This window comes from Scyliorhinus torazame, chromosome 23 (genome assembly GCF_047496885.1).
Source record: "Scyliorhinus torazame isolate Kashiwa2021f chromosome 23, sScyTor2.1, whole genome shotgun sequence".
NCBI classification, from domain to species: domain Eukaryota; kingdom Metazoa; phylum Chordata; class Chondrichthyes; order Carcharhiniformes; family Scyliorhinidae; genus Scyliorhinus; species Scyliorhinus torazame.
The window spans coordinates 86,627,927-86,648,401 of record NC_092729.1 but is presented as its reverse complement, the minus strand read 5'-3'; the positions used below and the strand labels follow the sequence as shown (position 1 = coordinate 86,648,401).

General features: G+C 47.6%; 1 protein-coding gene across 1 annotated transcript in view; it reads left to right on the top strand.

Moving 5' to 3' along the window:
- Positions 1–14,914, top strand: part of LOC140399683 (myosin-11-like) — a 138,204-nt gene extending 123,290 nt beyond the window's left edge. The window contains exon 8 of the mRNA XM_072489227.1: positions 14,873–14,914. Within this exon, the coding sequence (XP_072345328.1) occupies positions 14,873–14,914 (42 nt within the window). The remainder of the gene's footprint in view (positions 1–14,872) is intronic.
- The last annotated feature ends 5,561 nt before the right edge of the window (positions 14,915–20,475 follow it).

Genomic DNA, 20,475 nt, shown 5'->3' with positions numbered 1-20,475 from the left:
GTGACGCTGTATCAGTGATGATGTATCAGTGATGGTGTATCAGTGATGCTGTATCAGTGATGCTGTATCAGTGGTGCTGTATCAGTGATGCTGTATCAGTGATGCTGTATCAGTGACGCTGTATCAGTGACGCTATATCAGTGATGCTGTATCAGTGACGCTGTATCGGTGATGCTGTGTCAGTGATGCTGTAACAGTGATGTATCAGTGATGCTGTATCTGTGATGATGTATCAGTGATGCTGTATCAGTGATGCTGTATCAGTGACGCTGTATCAGTGACGCTGTATCAGTGATGCTGTATCACTGATGCTGTATCAGTGATGCTGTATTAGTGATGATGTATCAGTGATGCTGTATCAGTGATGCTGTATCAGTGACGCTGTATCAGTGACGCTGTATCAGTGATGCTGTATCAGTGACGCTGTATCAGTGATGCTGTGTCAGTGATGCTGTAACAGTGATGCTGTATCAGTGATGCTGTATCAGTGACGCTGTATCAGTGATGCTGTATCAGTGATGCTGTATCAGTGATGCTGTATCTGTGATGCTGTATCAGTGACGCTGTATCAGTGATGCTGTATCAGTGATGCTGTATTAGAAATGCTGTATCAGTGATGCTGTATCAGTGATTCTGTATCAGTGATGCTGTATTAGTGTTACTGTATCAGTGATGCTGTATCAGTGCTGCTGTATCAGTGATGCTGTATCAGTGACGCTGTATCAGTGACGCTGTATCAGTGATGCTGTATCAGTGACGCTGTACCAGTGATGCTGTATCAGTGATGCTGTATCTGTGATGCTGTATCAGTGATGCTGTATCAGTGATGATGTATCAGTGACGCTGTATCTGTGATGCTGTATCAGTGATGCTGAATCAGTGATGCTGTATCAGTGATGATGTATCAGTGATGCTGTATCAGTGATGCTGCATCAGTGATGCTGTATCAGTGATGCTGTATCAGTGATGCTGTATCAGTGATGCTGTATCAGTGAAGCTGTATCAGTGATGCTGTATCAGTGATGCTGTATCAGTGATGCTGTATCAGTGTTCCAGTATCAGTGATGCTGTATCAGTGATGCTGTATTAGTGATGCTGTATCAGTGACGCTGTATCAGTGATGCTGTATCAGTGATGCTGTATCAGTGACGCTGTATCAGTGATGCTGTATCAGTGACGCTGTATCAGTGATGCTGTATCAGTGACGCTGTATCAGTGACGCTGTATCAGTGACGCTGTATCAGTGACGCTGTATCAGTGATGCTGTATCAGTGATGCTGTATCAGTGATGCTGTATTAGTGATGCTGTATCAGTGATGCTGTATCAGTGATGCTGTATCAGTGATGCTGTATCTGTGATGCTGTAGCAGTGATGCTGTATCAGAGATGCTGTATCAGTGATGCTGGATCAGTGACGCTGTATCAGTGACGCTGTTTCAGTGACGCAGTATCAGTGATACTGTATCAGTGATGCTGTATCAGTGACGCAGTATCAGTGAAGCTGGGTCAGTGACGCTGTATCAGTGATTCTGTATCAGTGATGCTGTATCAGTGATACTGTATCAGTGATGCTGTATCAGTGACGCAGTATCAGTGACGCTGTGTCAGTGACGCTGTATCAGTGACGCTGTATCAGTGACGCTGTATCAGTGACGCTGTATCAGTGATGCTGTATCAGTAATGCTGTATCAGTGATGCTGTATTAGTGATGCTGTATCAGTGATGCTGTATCAGTGATGCTGTATCAGTGATGCTGTATCTGTGATGCTGTATCAGTGATGCTGTATCAGAGATGCTGTATCAGTGATGCTGGATCAGTAACGCTGTATCAGTGATGCTGTATCAGTGACGCTGTATCAGTGATACTGTATCAGTGATGCTGTATCAGTGATGCTGTATTAGTGATGCTGTATCAGTGATGCTGTATCAGTGATGCTGTATCAGTGATGCTGTATCTGTGATGCTGCATCAGTGATGCTGTATCAGTGATGATGTATCAGTGACGCTGTATCTGTGATGCTGTATCAGTGATGCTGTATCAGTGATGCTGTATCAGTGATGCTGCATCAGTGATGCTGTATTAGTGATGCTGTATCAGTGATGCTGTATCAGTGAAGCTGTATCAGTGATGCTGTATCAGTGATGCTGTATCAGTGATGCTGTATCAGTGACGCTGTATCAGTGATGCTGTGTCAGTGATGCTGTATCAGTGATGCTGTATCAGTGATGCTGTATCAGTGATGCTGTATCAGTGATGCTGTATCAGTGATGCTGTATCAGAGATGCTGTATCAGTGATGCTGGATCAGTGACGCTGTATCAGTGACGCTGTATCAGTGATGCTGTATCAGTGATACTGTATCAGTGATGCTGAATCAGTGATGCTGTATCAGTGATGCTGTATCAGTGATGCTGTATCAGTGATGCTGTATCTGTGATGCTGTATCAGTGATGCTGTATCAGTGATGATGTATCAGTGACGCTGTATCAGTGATGCTGTATCAGTGATGCTGTATCAGTGATGCTGTATCAGTGATGCTGTATCAGTGATGCTGCATCAGTGATGCTGTATTAGTGATGCTGTATCAGTGATGCTGTATCAGTGATGCTGTATCAGTGATGCTGTATCAGTGACGTGGTATCAGTGATGCTGTGTCAGTGATGCTGTATCAGTGATGCTGTATCAGTGATGCTGTATCAGTGATGCTGTATCAGTGATGCTGTATCAGTGATGCTGTATCAGTGATGCTGTATGAGTGACGCTGTATCAGTGACGCTGTATCAGTGACGCTGTATCAGTGATGCTGTATCAGTGAAGCTGTATCAGTGATGCTGTATCAGTGTCGCTGTATCAGTGTTGCTGTATCAGTGATGCTGTATCAGTGACGCTGTATCAGTGACGCTGTATCAGTGATGCTGTATTAGCGACGCTGTATCAGTGATGCTGTATCAGTGATGCTGTATCAGAATTGCTGTATCAGTGACGCTGTATCAGTGATGCTGTATCAGTGATGCTGTATCAGTGATGCTGTATCAGAGATGCTGTATCAGTGACGCTGTATCAGTGACGCTGTATCAGTGACGCTGTATCAGTGATGCTGTATCAGTGCTGCTGTATCAGTGATGCTGTATCAGTGATGCTGTATTAGTGATGCTGTATCAGTGATGCTCTATCAGTGACGCTGTATCAGTGATGCTGTATCAGTGATGCTGTATCAGTGATGCTGTATCTGTGATGCTGTATCAGTGACGCTGTATCAGTGATGCTGTATCAGTGATGCTGTATCAGAAATGCTGTATCAGTGATGCTGTATCAGTGATTCTGTATCAGTGATGCTGTATTAGTGTTGCTGTATCAGTGATGCTGTATCAGTGCTGCTGTATCAGTGATGCTGTATCAGTGACGCTGTATCAGTGATGCTGTATCAGTGATGCTGTATCAGTGACGCTGTACCAGTGATGCTGTATCAGTGATGCTGTATCTGTGATGCTGTATCAGTGATGCTGTATCAGTGATGATGTATCAGTGACGCTGTATCTGTGATGCTGTATCAGTGATGCTGAATCAGTGATGCTGTATCAGTGATGATGTATCAGTGATGCTGTATCAGTGATGCTGTATCAGTGATGCTGCATCAGTGATGCTGTATTAGTGATGCTGTATCAGTGATGCTGTATCAGTGATGCTGTATCAGTGAAGCTGTATCAGTGATGCTGTATCAGTGATGCTGTATCAGTGATGCTGTATCAGTGTTCCAGTATCAGTGATGCTGTATCAGTGATGCTGTATCAGTGATGCTGTATTAGTGATGCTGTATCAGTGACGCTGTATCAGTGATGCTGTATCAGTGATGCTGTATCAGTGACGCTGTATCAGTGATGCTGTATCAGTGACGCTGTATCAGTGATGCTGTATCAGTGATGCTGTATCAGTGACGCTGTATCAGTGATGCTGTATCAGTGACGCTGTATCAGTGATGCTGTATCAGTGATGCTGTATTAGTGATGCTGTATCAGTGATGCTGTATCAGTGATACTGTATCAGTGATGCTGTATCAGTGACGCAGTATCAGTGACGCTGTGTCAGTGACGCTGTATCAGTGACGCTGTATCAGTGACGCTGTATCAGTGACGCTGTAGCAGTGATGCTGTATCAGTGATGCTGTATCGGTGATGCTGTATTAGTGATGCTGTATCAGTGATGCTGTATCAGTGATGCTGTATCAGTGATGCTGTATCTGTGATGCTGTATCAGTGATGCTGTATCAGAGATGCTGTATCAGTGATGCTGGATCAGTGACGCTGTATCAGTGACGCTGTATCAGTGACGCTGTATCAGTGATACTGTATCAGTGATGCTGTATCAGTGACGCAGTATCAGTGAAGCTGTGTCAGTGACGCTGTATCAGTGATACTGTATCAGTGATGCTGTATCAGTGATACTGTATCAGTGATGCTGTATCAGTGACGCAGTATCAGTGACGCTGTGTCAGTGACGCTGTATCAGTGACGCTGTATCAGTGACGCTGTATCAGTGACGCTGTATCAGTGATGCTGTATCAGTAATGCTGTATCAGTGATGCTGTATTAGTGATGCTGTATCAGTGATGCTGTATCAGTGATGCTGTATCAGTGATGCTGTATCTGTGATGCTGTATCAGTGATGCTGTATCAGAGATGCTGTATCAGTGATGCTGGATCAGTGACGCTGTATCAGTGACGCTGTATCAGTGACGCTGTATCAGTGATACTGTATCAGTGATGCTGTATCAGTGATGCTGTATTAGTGATGCTGTATCAGTGATGCTGTATCAGTGATGCTGTATCAGTGCTGCTGTATCTGTGATGCTGTATCAGTGATGCTGTATTAGTGATGCAGTATCAGTGATGCTGTATCAGTGATGCTGTATTAGTGATGCTGTATTAGTGATTCTGTATCAGTGATGCTGTATCAGTGATGCTGTATCATTGATGATGTATCAGTGATGCTATATCAGTGATGCTGTATCAGTGATGCTGTATCAGTGATGCTGTATCAGTGATGCTGTATCAGTGATTCTGTAGCAGTGTTCCTGTATCAGTGACGCTGTAACAGTGACGCTGTATCAGTGACGTTGTATCAGTGACGCTGTATCAGTGATGCTGTATCAGTGACGCTGTATCAGTGACGCTGTATCAGTGACGCTGTATCAGTGACGCTGTATCAGTGACGCTGTATCAGTGATGCTGTATCAGTGACGCTGTATCAGTGATGCTGTATCTGTGATGCTGTATCACTGATGCTGTATCAGTGATGCTGTATCAGTGATGCTGTATCAGTGATGCTGTATCAGTGATGCTGTATCAGTGACGCTGTATCAGTGATGCTGTATCAGTGACGCTGTATCAGTGATGCTGTATCAATGATGCTGTATTAGTGATGCTGTACTAGTGATGCTGTATCAATGATACTGTATCAGTGATGCTGTATCAGTGACGCTGTATCAGTGACGCTGTGTCAGTGACGCTGTATCAGTGACGCTGTATCAGTGACGCTGTAGCAGTGATGCTGTATCAGTGATGCTGTATCAGTGACGCTGCATCAGTGACATTGTATCAGTGACGCTCTATCAGTGACACTGTATCAGTGACGCTGTATCAGTGATGCTGTATCAGAGATGCTGTATCAGTGATGCTGGATCAGTGACGCTGTATCAGTGACGCTGTATCAGTGACGCTGTATCAGTGATGCTGTATCAGTGATGCTGCATCAGTGATGCTGTATTAGTGATGCTGTATCAGTGATGCTGTATCAGTGAAGCTGTATCAGTGATGCTGTATCAGTGATGCTGTATCAGTGATGCTGTATCAGTGATGCTGTATCAGTGATGCTGTGTCAGTGATGCTGTATCAGTGATGCTGTATCAGTGATGCTGTATCGGTGATGCTGTGTCAATGATGCTGTATCAGTGATGCTGTATCAGTGATGCTGTATCAGTGATGCTGTATCAGTGACGCTGTATCAGTGACGCTGTATCAGTGACGCTGTATCAGTGATGCTGTATCAGTGAAGCTGTATCAGTGATGCTGTATCAGTGTCGCTGTATCAGTGTTGCTGTATCAGTGATGCTGTATCAGTGACGCTGTATCAGTGACGCTGTATCAGTGATGCTGTATCAGCGACGCTGTATCAGTGATGCTGTATCAGTGATGCTGTATCAGAATTGCTGTATCAGTGACGCTGTATCAGTGATGCTGTATCAGTAATGCTGTATCAGTGATGCTGTATCAGAGATGCTGTATCAGTGACGCTGTATCAGTGACGCTGTATCAGTGACGCTGTATCAGTGATGCTGTATCAGTGCTGCTGTATCAGTGATGCTGTATCAGTGATGCTGTATTAGTGATGCAGTATCAGTGATGCTGTATCAGTGATGCTGTATTAGTGATGCTGTATTAGTGATGCTGTATCAGTGATGCTGTATCAGTGATGCTGTATCATTGATGCTGTATCAGTGATGCTATATCAGTGATGCTGTATCAGTGATGCTGTATCAGTGATGCTGTATCAGTGATGCTGTATCAGTGATTCTGTAGCAGTGTTGCTGTATCAGTGACGCTGTATCAGTGATGCTGTATCAGTGATGCTGTATCAGTGACGCTGTATCAGTGACATTGTATCAGTGACGCTCTATCAGTGACACTGTATCAGTGACGCTGTATCAGTGATGCTGTATCAGAGATGCTGTATCAGTGATGCTGGATCAGTGACGCTGTATCAGTGACGCTGTATCAGTGACGCTGTATCCGTGATTCTGTATCAGTGATGCTGTATTAGTGATGCTGTATCAGTGATGCTGTATCAGTGATGCTGTATCAGTGACGCTGTATCAGTGACGCTGTAACAGTGATGCTGTATCCGTGACGCTGTATCAGTGATGCTGTATCAGTGATGCTGTATCAGTGATGCTGCATCAGTGATGCTGTATTACTGATGCTGTATTAGTGATGCTGTATCAGTGATGCTGTATCAGTGATGCTGTATCAGTGATGCTGTATTAGTGATGCTGTATCAGTGATGCTGTATCAGTGACGCTGTATTTGTGACGCTGTATCAGTGATGCTGTATCAGTGATGCTGCATTAGTGATGCTGTATTAGTGATGCTGTATCAGTGATGCTGTATCAGTGATGCTGTATCAGTGATGCTGTATCAGTGACGCTGTATCAGTGATGCTGTATCAGTGATGCTGTATCAGTGATGCTGTATCAGTGATGCTGTATCAGTGACGCTGTATTAGTGACGCTGTATCAGTGATGCTGTATCAGTGATGCTGTATCAGTGATGCTGTATCAGTAATGCTGTATTAGTGATGCTGTATCAGTGATGCTGTATCAGTGACGCTGTATCAGTGACGCTGTATCAGTGACGCTGTATCAGTGACGCTGTATCAGTGACGCTGTATCAGTGATGCTGTATCAGTGATGCTGTATTAGTGATGCTGTATCAGTGATGCTGTATCAGTGATGCTGTATCAGTGATGCTGTATCAGTGACGCTGTATCAGTGACGCTGTATCAGTGACGCTGTATCAGTGACGCTGTATCAGTGATGCTGTATCAGTGATGATGTATCAGTGATGCTGTATCAGTGATGCTGTATCAGTGGTGCAGTATCAGTGATGCTGTACCAGTGACGCTGTATCAGTGATGCTATATCAGTGATGCTGTATCAGTGATGCTGTATTATTGATGCTGTATCGGTGATGCTGTATCAGTGATTCTGTATCAGTGATGCTGTATCAGTGATGCTGGATCAGTGATGCTCTATTAGTGATGCTGTATCAGTGATGCTGTATCAGTGATGCTGTATCAGTGATGCGGTATCAGTGATGCCGTATCAGTGATGCTGTATTAGTGATGCTTTATCAGCGACGCTGTATCAGTGATGCTGTATCAGTGATGCTGTATCAGTGATGCTGTATCAGTGATGCTGTATTAGTGATGCTGTATCAGTGACGCTGTATCAGTGATGCTGTATCAGTGATGCTGTATTAGTGATGCTGTATCAGTGATGCTGTATCAGCGACGCTGTATCAGTGATGCTGTATCAGTGATGCTGTATCAGTGATGCTGTATCAGTGATGCTGTATTAGTGATGCTGTATCAGTGACGCTGTATCAGTGATGCTGTATCAGTGATGCTGTATTAGTGATGCTGTATCAGTGATGCTGTATCAGTGATGCTGTATCAGTGATGCTGTATCAGTGATGCTGTATCAGTGATGCTGTATCAGTGACGGTGTATCAGTGATGCTGTATCAGTGATGCTGTATCAGTGACGCAGTATCAGTGACGCTGTATCAGTGATGCTGTATCAGTGATGCTGTATCAGTGATGCTGTATCAGTGATGCTGTATCAGTGATGCTTCATCAGTGATGCTGTATCAGTGATGCTGTATCAGTGATGCTGTATCAGTGACGCTGTATTAGTGACGCTGTATCAATGATGCTGTATTAGTGATGCAGTATCAGTGATGCTGTATCAGTGAAGCTGTATCAGTGAAGCTGTATCAGTGACGCTGTGTCAGTGACGCTGTATCAGTGATGCTGTGTCAGTGATGCTGTATCAGTGATGCTGTATCAGTGATGCTGTATCAGTGATGCTTTATCAGTGACGGTGTATCAGTGATGCTGTATCAGTGATGCTGTATCAGTGATGCTGTATCAGTGATGCTGTATTAGTGATGCTATATCAGTGATGCTGTATCAGTGATGCTGTATCAGTGATGCTGTATCAGTGACGCTGTATTAGTGACGCTGTATCAGTGATGCTGTATCAGTGATGCTGTATCAGTGATGCTGTATCAGTGATGCTGTATTAGTGATGCTGTATCAGTGATGCTGTATCAGTGATGCTGCATTAGTGATGCTGTATCAGTGATGCTGTATCAGTGATGCTCTATCAGTGACGCTGTATCAGTGATGCTGTATCAGTGGTGCTGTATTAGTGATGCTGTATCAGTGACGCTGTATCAGTGATGCTGTATTAGTGACGCTGTATCAGTGATGCTGTATCAGTGATGCTGTATTATTGATGCTGTATCAGTGATGCTGTATCAGTGATGCTGTATCAGTGATGCTGTATCAGTGACGCTGTATCAGTGACGCTGTATCAGTGATGCTGTATCAGTGATGCTGTATCAGTGATGCTGTATTAGTGATGCTGTATCAGTGATGCTGTATCAGTGATGCTGTATCAGTGATGCAGTATCAGTGATGCTGTATCAGTGACGCTGTATCAGTGACTCTGTATCAGTGACGCTGTATCAGTGATGCTGTATCAGTGATGATGTATCAGTGATGCTGTATCAGTGATGCTGTATCAGTGGTGCTGTATCAGTGACGCTGTACCAGTGACGCTGTATCAGTGATGCTATATCAGTGATGCTGTATCAGTGATGCTGTATTATTGATGCTGTATCAGTGATGCTGTATCAGTGATTCTGTATCAGTGATGCTGTATCAGTGATGCTGGATCAGTGATGCTCTATTAGTGATGCTGTATCAGTGATGCTATATCAGTGATGCTGTATCAGTGATGCGGTATCAGTGATGCTGTATCAGTGATGCTGTATCAGAGACGCTTTATCAGTGACGCTGTATCAGTGACGCTGTATCAGTGATGCTGTATCAGTGATGCTGTATCAGTGACGCTGTATCAGTGACGCTGTATCAGTGACGCTGTATCAGTGATGCTGTATCAGTGACGTTGTATCTGAGACGCTGTATCAGTGACGCTGTATCAGTGATGCTGTAATTTATCCCGGCCAATCCACCTAACCTGTACATCTTTGGACTGTGGGAGGAAACCGGAGCACCCGGAGGAAACCCACGCACACACGGGGAGGACGTGCAGACTCCGCACAGACAGCGACCCAAGCCGGGACCCGAACCTGGGACCCTGGAGCTGTGAAGCAACTGTGCTAACCCCTGTACCTACGTGCCGCCTGAGACATGGAACACAGAACATCGAACATCGGACATAGGAGAGTCCAGCGCAGTACAGGCCCTTCGGCCCACGATGCTGGGCCGACCGTTTATCCTAATCTAAGATCTACCTAACCGACACCCCTTCAATTCACTGCTGTCCATGTGCCCGTCTAAGAGTCGCTTAAATGTCCCGAATGACTCTGACTCCACTCCCTCCCCTGTCCGTGCGTTCCACACACCCACCTCTCTCTGTGTAAAGAACCTCTGACATCTCCCCTATACCTTCCTCCAATCCCCTTCCAATGATGTCCCCCCTCGTGACGTCCATTTCCACCCCGGGGAAAAGTCTCTGGCTATCCCCTCGATCCACGCCGCTCCTCACCTTCTTACACCTCGATCATGTCACCTCTCTTCGCTCCAGTGCGAAAAGCCCTCGCTCCCTCAACCTTTCCTCGTCCTCCAGTCCAGGCAGCGTCCCGGGGAATCTCCTCCGCACCCTCTCCAAAGCGTGCGCGTCTTTTCAGGACATTTCAGCAACAGGGAAACATTCATCGCCATCGTGGCTGACGATTAAGTCCAATTCGCTGATCCCTCCTTCCCCCCCCCCCACCTCATATCCCTCGATCCCTTCCGCCCAGGAGCTGCGCAGAGCTCCGTCGTGAAATTGGCCTCAACTACTTTCTGTGGGAGTGTCTGCGTGGGTTTCCTCCGGGCGCGCTCCGGTTTCCGAAGGCCAGAACGCGCGGACCCCTCGCGCACGGGCAGCGAGCCAAGCCCGGGAATCGAACCGGGGACCCCTCGGAGCTGTGAGGCAGCCCACCATGCTGCCCCGATCGACGCGCTTGTCGGGGTGAGTCGGACATTCCGAATCCTCCCTCCGTGCGCCCGAACGGGCGCCGGAATGTGGCGACGAGGGTATTTTCGCAGCAACTTCATCGCAGCATTCACGTTCGCCTACTTGGGACAATAATAAAGATTATTATTATTAATCCTGTTAGAATTTTGTAAGTCTCCAGGGAGAACAAAGAACAAAGAAATGTACAGCACAGGAACAGGCCCTTCGGCCCTCCAAGCCCGTGCCGACCATGCTGCCCGACTAAACTACAATCTTCTACACTTCCTGGGTCCGTATCCCTCTATTCCCATCCTATTCATGTATTTGTCAAGATGCCCCTTAAATGTCCCTATCGTCCCTGCTTCCACCACCTCCTCCGGTAGCGAGTTCCAGGCACCCACTACCCTCTGCGTAAAAAACTTGCCTCGTACATCTACTCTAAACCTTGCCCCACGCACCTTAAACCTATGCCCCCTAGTAATTGACCCCTCTACCCTGGGGAAAAGCCTCTGACTATCCATTCTGTCTATGCCCCTCATAATTTTGTAGACCTCTATCTGGTCGCCCCTCAATCTCCTTCGTTCCAGTGAGAACAAACCGAGTTTGTTCAACCGCTCCTCATAGCTTATGCCCTCCGTACCAGGCAACATTCTGGTGAATCTCTTCTGCACCCTCTCTAAAGCCTCCACATCCTTCTGGTAGTGTGGCGACCAGAATTGAACACTATACTCCAAGTGTGGCCTAACTGAGGTTCTATACAGCTGCAACATGACTTGCCAATTCTTATACTCAATGCCCCGGCCAATGAAGGCAAGCATGCCGTATGCCTTCTTGACTACCTTCTCCACCTGTGTCGCCCCTTTCAATGACCTGTGGATCTGTACACCAAGATCTCTCTGACTGTCAATACTCTTGAGGGTTCTACCATTCACTGTATATTCCCTACCTAGTCAATCTCTCCTCGTACGACAGTCCCGCCATCCCTGGAATCAGTCTGGTAAACCTTCGCTGCTCTCCCTCGAGAGCAAGAACATCCTTCCTCAGAGAGGGAGACCAGAACTGCTCACAATACTCCCGGTGTGGCCTCACCAAGCCCCTGTACAATTGCAGTAAGACAGAGGGTGGTGGTTGATGGGAAGTGTTCAGACTGGAGTCCAGTTACTAGTGGTGTACCAGAAGGATCTGTTTTGGGGCCACTGCTGTTTGTAATATTTATAAATGACCTGGAGGAGGGCGTAGAAGGATGGGTGAGTAAATTTGCAGACGATACTAAAGTCGGTGGAGTTGTGGAGAGTGGATGTTACAAGTTACAGAGGGACGTAGATAAGCTGCAGAGCTGGGCTGAGAGGTGGCAAATGCAGTTTAACGCAGAAAAGTGTGAGGTGATTCATTTTGGAAGGAATAACAGGAAGACAGAGTACTGGGCTAATGGTAAGATTCTTGGCAGTGTGGATGAGCAGAGAGATCTCGGTGTCCATGTACAGAGATCCCTGAAAGTTGCCACCCAGGTTGAGGGGGTTGTTAAGAAGGCGTACGGTGTGTTAGCTTTTATTGGTGGAGGGATTGAGTTTCGGAGCCGTGAGGGCATGTTGCAGCTGTACAGAACTCTGGTGCGGCCGCATTTGGAGTATTGCGTGCAATTCTGGTCGCCGCATTATAGGAAGGATGTGGAAGTATTGGAAAGGGTGCAGAGGAGATTTACCAGAATGTTGCCTGGTATGGAGGGAAGATCTTATGAGGGAAGGCTGAGGGACTTGAGGCTGTTTTCGTTCGAGAGAAGAAGGTTAAGAGGTGACTTAATTGAGGCAGACAAGACGATCAGAGGATTGGATAGGGTGGAGCCTTTTTCCTCGGATGGTGATGTCCAGCACGAGGGGACATCGCTTTAAATTGAGGGGAGATAGATATAGGACAGATGTCAGAGGTAGGTTCATTACTCAGAGAGTAGTAAGGGCGCGGAATGCCCTGCCTGCAACAGTAGTGGACTCGCCAACACTAAGGGCATTCAAATGGTCATTGGATAGACATCTGGACGATAAGGGAATAGTGTAGACGGGCTTTAGAGTGGTTTCACAGGTCGGCGCAACATCGAGGGCCGAAGGGCCTGTACTGCGCTGTAATGTTCTATGTTCTAACCCTAACCCTAACCCTAACCCTAAGGGCATTCAAATGGTCATTGGATAGACATGTGGACAATAAGGGAATAGTGTAGATGGGCTTTAGAGTGGTTTCACAGGTCGGCGCAACATCGAGGGCCGAAGGGCCTGTACTGCGCTGTAATGTTCTATGTTCTAACCCTAACCCTAACCCTAACCCTAACCCGAAGGGCATTCAAATGGTCATTGGATAGACATGTGGACAATAAGGGAATAGTGTAGATGGGCTTTAGAGAGGTTTCACAGGTTGGCGCAACATCGAGGGCCGAAGGGCCTGTACTGCGCTGTAATGTTCTATGTTCTAACCCTAACCCTAACCCTAAGGGCATTCAAATGGTCATTGGATAGACATGTGGACAATAAGGGAATAGTGTAGATGGGCTTTAGAGTGATTAATTGTGTGTGTAAATAAAGTACCCTTGGCCTTGAACTAACTAACTGGTTAGCTCTTTGGTCGATACCCGGTTGAACCTTGGGGTGGAATCGTTTGATACGAAGGTCGGCCGGCCTGGGCCCCGAGGGTCGGCCGGTTGGTACAAATGGGTCCCCGGGAAAAACAGCGTGAGAAACACTGCCCTTCGAAAGATAGCTCACTCAGGATTGAGACGAATGACAGAAAGTATGCGCCGTTATTAACCATTAAACCTGCATTCCGGGACATCGTGGGGATAATCATTGTCACCTCTCGCTAGAAGCAGTGGTCGCAATGCATGATGGGATTTAGGCGATCGAACTTGTCCATGTTTTTGAGACACACATGATTATGTGGTGAATAAGTAAACTCCCTTTTATCAGTGGCCCCCAATATCCTGTCTACATCAATCCGTGGAGTAAAGAACATAGGACATAGAACAGCACAGTACAGGCCCTTCGGCCCACGATGCTGTGCCGACCATTTAACCTAATCTAAGATCAACATAACCGACACCCCTTCAATTCACTGCTGTCCATGTGTCTGTTAATGAAAGCCAGCACACCGTACGCCTTCTTAACTCAATCAACCTGGGTGGCAACTTTGAGGGATCGATGTACGTGGGCCGCAAGCTCCCTCTGCTCCTCCACCCTTCCGCGAATCCTGCCTTTAACCCTGTATTCAGCGTTCAAATCCGACCGTCCAAAATGAATCGCGTCACACTTAGCAAGGTTGAACGCCATCTGCCACTTCTCAGCCCCAGAGGAAACCCGTTCTGGTACCATGTCTCTCTGAAACGAGCCATGAATGAAGAGGGAGCCAGTTCTGACATCCTGCCCCTAGATGGGCAATGGGTGGGCAGGAATTGACTGCGATACCAGGATGGGAATGTCCAGGAAAAACAACGTTAAAATGGACACAGGATCCTGGGAAGCAACAGGTGACGGGACGGGGTTAAATCTTGAGCGGATCACAATTTTACCGGATAGTTTCTAAAAACGACAACTTCAAGAATTGGATCAAATCTGACTGGGGTGGACTGTTGGTTTTTGGAAATCGTACAATGGATATGCTTTTTATCAATGTTGTTGTCAGATCTGTCCCCGCAGGTCCGTCTCTCGTGTACACAAAACCAAGCTTGGGATGATAAAGCCTTCTTGGCCAGGTTTTGCGTGTCTGCTCTATTTATTTAAGCCAAGCCTTAACAATGAGGTGGGGGAAACCCCCACGTAAACCTGGCTCAATACTCAGGCCTTGGAAACGTTCCTACGGCACCGTGGAACATGACCCCCCCCCACCCCCCCCCCCGAGCACCAACAATGCCCCCAGCCCCTGCCAAAGTACCCCCCTGATTTCGGCCGTCCGTGACCAGAGAATCCACCCTTTGTTCGTTTTTCATTTGGAAGACCGTGAGGGGAGTGACTCCACTGACCAATGGGCATCTTTTGTGTTCAAGCAATCTTTATTCTTAACAAAGTTTGAAACGCATTAACCATCTCAGAAAGTAGCTTACAGTGAACAGTTAAACAATTCTAAAGAATAAAAGGAAACATTTTAATATCCACGGACTGATACGTTCGCTATCTCCGATCAAGCGAGACCCATTACAGGTCAAAGGCTACTTATAAATAAAGTGGGCAAACATGGGGCTACTTGCTATCCTCTGGGCAGAGACTTTCTTGGGAACGACTGCTTGGCGAGAGAGAGAATCTCTTTCAGACACCCCCCCCTCGCAAGTCTTGTCGCCTTTTGGAGACTAAAACTCAACGGCCCGCTACAGACCTGGGTCCTCCCATTAATTACATCTTGGATCACCTGACCTGCTTGCCTCAGTCTAAACACACGGGGCGGGATTCTCCATTCCAGCGGCTAAGTGCCGGCCCCGACGGAGACTCGGCGGTTGGTTCGCGATATGTAAATCGACGCGGACCCCCCTCACCATTTCCAGAACCGGTGGGGGTCCCGCATCGACGCCGCACGAACCAATCACAGGTGGCACGGGGAAATGGCCGGGCCCCGTGCCGCGCACGCGCAGGGCTGACGCCCTGCACCGGGCTGGTTTAGCACATTGGGCTAAATCGCTGGCTCCGAAAGCAGGCCAGCGGCGACGGTGCGACTCCTGCACCGGCCTCCCCGAACCGGGCGCCGGAACGTGGCGACGAGGGGCTCGCCGCAGTCACTTCGTTTGAAGCCTGCTCGTGGCATTTCAGCCATTTTCATTTCATTTTCATTTCAGGCCGCAAAACCGTGGGTCCCAACCGCGCGGGGTCCCTAACCCGCCCACCCGGACCCCAGCAGTCCCCGCAGTACTACAGAATCGCCAACGGTCATGACAAAACCCCATTCGGCCTGGTATCGCTAAACGCACGCGTGGTTGGAATGACTATGATGGTCTCGCTTTTACGACGTCTTAATTGCATCTTTTGCAGCCACAAAGTCTGTCTGTAAACCAGGATTCTTTTTTAAATAGGACTGCAAGAGCTGTAAATACCTCAACACAGGCTTTGCATCGAACCCTGTGGATAACTGACCATTCACCATGAGAAATGCCGCGGAACTTTGCTTTGCCAAATGTTCCGAATTCCTGCGTGCCAGCACGAATTGGTTTAGTTGATGAGGCAATGATCCTTGCGGTGAGTGTCGAAATGGACCTTCCAGTGGCAAAACTTGGCTCCAACTCCATCTACAAGTTTGCTGACGATACGACCGTAGTGGGTCACATCTCGAACAACAACGAGTCAGAATACAGGCGGGAGATACAAAGAACAAAGAACAAAGAAATGTACAGCACAGGAACAGGCCCTTCGGCCCTCCAAGCCCGTGCCGACCATACTGCCCGACTAAACTACAATCTTCTACACTTCCTGGGTCCGTATCCTTCTATTCCCATCCTATTCATATATTTGTCTAGATGCCCCTTAAATGTCCCTATCGTCCCTGCTTCCACCACCTCCTCCGGTAGCGAGTTCCAGGTACCCACTACCCTCTGCGTAAAAAACTTGCCTCGTACATCTACTCTAAACCTTGCCCCTCGCACCTTAAACCTATGCCCCCTAGTAATTGACCCCTCTACCTTGGGGAAAAGCCTCTGACTATCCACTCTGTCTATGCCCCTCATAATTTTGTATACCTCTATCAGGTCGCCCCTCAACCTCCTTCGTTCCAGTGAGAACAAACCGAGTTTATTCAACCGCTCCTCATAGCTAATGCCCTCCATACCAGGCAACATCCTGGTAAATCTCTTCTGCACCCTCTCTAAAGCCTCCACATCCTTCTGGTAGTGTGGCGACCAGAATTGAACACTATACTCCAAGTGTGGCCTAACTAAGGTTCGATACAGCTGCAACATGACTTGCCAATTCTTATACTCAATGCCCCGGCCAATGAAGGCAAGCATGCCGTATGCCTTCTTGACTACCTTCTCCACCTGTGTAGCCCCTTTCAATGACCTGTGGACCTGTACTCCTAGATCTCTTTGACTTTCAATACTCTTGTGGGTTCTACCATTCACTGTATATTCCCTACCTGCATTAGACCTTCCAAAATGCATTACCTCACATTTGTCCGGATTAAACTCCATCTGCCATCTCTCCGCCCAAGTCTCCAGACAATCTAAATCCTGCTGTGTCCTCCGACAGTCCTCATCGCTATCCGCAATTCCACCAACCTTTGTGTCGTCTGCAAACTTACTAATCAGACCAGTTACATTTTCCTCCAAATCATTTATATATATATAGAGAACCTCGTGGAGTGGTGTAGCGACAACAATCTCTCCCTCAACGCCAGCAAAACTGAAGAGCTGGTCGTTGACTTCAGGAAGCAAAGTACTGTACACACCCCTGTCAGCATCAACGGGGCCGAGGTGGAGATGGTTAGCAGTTTCAAATTCCCAGGGGTGCACATCTCCAAAAATCTGTCCTGGTCCACCCACGTCGACGCTACCACCAAGAAAGCACAACAGCGCCTATACTTCCTCAGGAAACTAAGGAAATTCGGCAGGTCCACATTAACCCTGACCAACTTTTACAGATGCACCATAGAAAGCATCCTATTGGGCTGCATCACAGTCTGGTATGGCAACTGCCCGGCCCAGGACCGCAAGAAACTTCAGAGAGTCGTGAACACCGCCCAGTCCATCGCACGAACCCGCCTCCCATCCATCGACTCCATCTACACCTCCCGCTGCCTGGGGAAAGCGGGCAGCTTAATCAAAGACCCCCTCCCACCCGGCTTACTCACTCTTCCAACTTCTCCCATCGGGCAGGAGATACAGAAGTCTGAGAACACGCACGGACAGACTCAAAAACAGCTTCTTCCCCGCTGTCACCAGACTCCTAAATGACCCTCTTATGGACTGACCTCATTAACACTACACCCTGTATGCTTCACCCGATGCCAGTGCTTATGTGGATGACATTGTATATGCTGTGTTGCCCTATTATGTATTTTCTTTTATTCCCTTTTCTTCCCGTGGACTTAACGATCTGTTGAGCTGCTCGCAGGAAAATACTTTTCACCGTACCCCGGTACACGTGACAATCAACAGAATCCAACTCCAAGCCGTTGTGATTGACGTTTGGAACGGGGTGTAAGGGGCGGGTCACGCACAAGTTGGATTCCGTTCTCTTCCAGGTCCATTTGCGAACTCTTGCAAAACGAACTGTGACCCCCCCCCCCCGCCTCGTCGTTCCTGATGTGGAGATGCCGGCGTTGGACTGGGGTGAGCACAGTACGAAGTCTTCCAACACCAGGTTAAAGTCCAACAGGTTTGTTTCAATGTCACGAGCTTTCGGAGCGCTGCTCCTTCCTCGGGTGAATGAAGAGGTTCCAGAAACACATATATAGACAGATTCAAAGATGCCAGGCGATGATTTGAATGCGAGCATTAGCAGGTGATTAAATCTTTACAGATCCAGAGATGGGGTAACCCCAGGTTAAAGAGGTGTGAATTGTACCAAGCCAGGACAGTTATAGAACATAGAAAATACAGCACAGAACAGGCCCTTCGGCCCACGATGTTGTGCCGAACCTTTGTCCTAGATCAATCATAGATTATCATTGAATCTACAGTGCAGAAGGAGGCCATTCGGCCCCCCGAGTCTGCACCAGCTCTTGGAAAGAGCACCCTACCCAAACTCAACACCTCCACCCAACACCAAGGGCAATTTGGACATTAAGGGCAATTTATCATTGGCCAATTCACCTAACCCGCACATCTTTGGACTGTGGGAGGAAACCGGAGCACCCGGAGGAAACCCACGCAGACACGGGGAGGACGTGCAGACTCCGCACAGACAATGACCCAAGCCGGAATCGAACCTGGGACCATGGATCTGTGAAGCAATTGTGCTATCCACAATGCTACCGTGCTGCCCTTAAGAACAAATAAATCGACACTATATCATTTTCCCGTAATCCATGTACCTATCCAACAGCTGCTTGAAGGTCCCTAATGTTTCTGACTCAACTACTTCCACAGGCAGTGCATTCCATGCCCCCACTACTCTCTGGGTAAAGAACCTACCTCTGACATCCCTCCTATATCTTCCACCTTTCACCTTAAATTTATGTCCCCTTGTAATGGTGTGTTCCACCTGGGGAAAAAGTCTCTGACTGTCTACTCTATCTATTCCCCTGATCATCTTATAAACCTCTATCAAGTCGCCCCTCATCCTTCTCCGTTCTAATGAGAAAAGGCCTAGCACCCTCAACCTTTCCTCGTAAGACCTACTCTCCATTCCAGGCAACATCCTGGTAAATCTTCTTTGCACCTTTTCCAGAGCTTCCACATCCTTCCTGAAACGAGGCGACCAGAACTGTACACAGTACTCCAAATGTGGCCTTACCAAGGTTTTGTACAGCTGCATCATCACCTCACGGCTCTTAAATTCAATCCCTCTGTTAATGAACGCGAGCACACCATAGGCCTTCTTCACAGCTCGATCCAAATGTTGCCAAATGTTCCGAATTCCTGCGTGCCAGCACGAATTGGTTTCGTTGATGAGGCAATGATCCTTGCGGTGAGTGTCGAAATAGACCTTCCAGTGGCAAAACTTGGCTCCAACTCCATCTACAAGTTTGCTGACGATACGACCGTAGTGGGCCGGATCTCGAATAACGACGAGTCAGAATACAGGCGGGAGATAGAGAACCTCGTGGAGTGGTGTAGCGACAACAATCTCTCCCTCAATGCCAGCAAAACTAAAGAGCTGGTCGTTGACTTCAGGAAGCAAAGTACTGAACACACCCCTGTCAGCATCAACGGGGCCGAGGTGGAGATGGTTCGCAGTTTCAAATTCCCAGGGGGTGCACATCTCCAAAAATCTGTCCTGGTCCACCCACGTCGACACTACCACCAAGAAAGCACAACAGCGCCTATACTGCCTCAGGAAACTAAGGAAATTCGGCAGGTCCACATTAACCCTGACCAACTTTTACAGATGCACCATAGAAAGCATCCTATCAGGCTGCATCTCAGCCTGGTATGGCAACTGCTCGGCCCAGGACCGCAAGAAACTTCAGAGCGTCGTGAACACCGCCCAGTCCATCACACGAACCTGCCTCCCATCCAGCGTCTCCATCTACACCTCCTGTTGCTTGGGGAAAGCGGGCAGTATAATCAAAGACCTCTCCCACCCGGCTTACTCACTCTTCCAACTTCTCCCATCGGGCAGGAGATACAGAAGTCCGAGAACACGCACGGACAGACTCAAAAACAGCTTCTTCCCCACTGTCACCAGACTCCTAAACGACCCTCGTATGGACGGACCTCATTAACACTACACCCTGTATGCTTCACCCAATGCCAGTGCTTATGTGGATGACATTGTATATGTTGTGTTGCCCTATTATGTATTTTCTTTTATTCCCTTTTCTTCCCGTGGACTTAACGATCTGTTGAGCTGCTCGCAGGAAAATACTTTTCACCGTACCCCGGTACACGTGACAATCAACAAAATCCAACTCCAGGCCGTTGTGATTGACGTTTGGAACGGGGTGTAAGGGGCGGGTCACGCACAAGTTGGATTCCGTTCTCTTCCAGGTCCATCTGCGAACTCTTGCAAAACGAACTGTGACCCCCCCCCTCGTCGCTGACACGTCGTT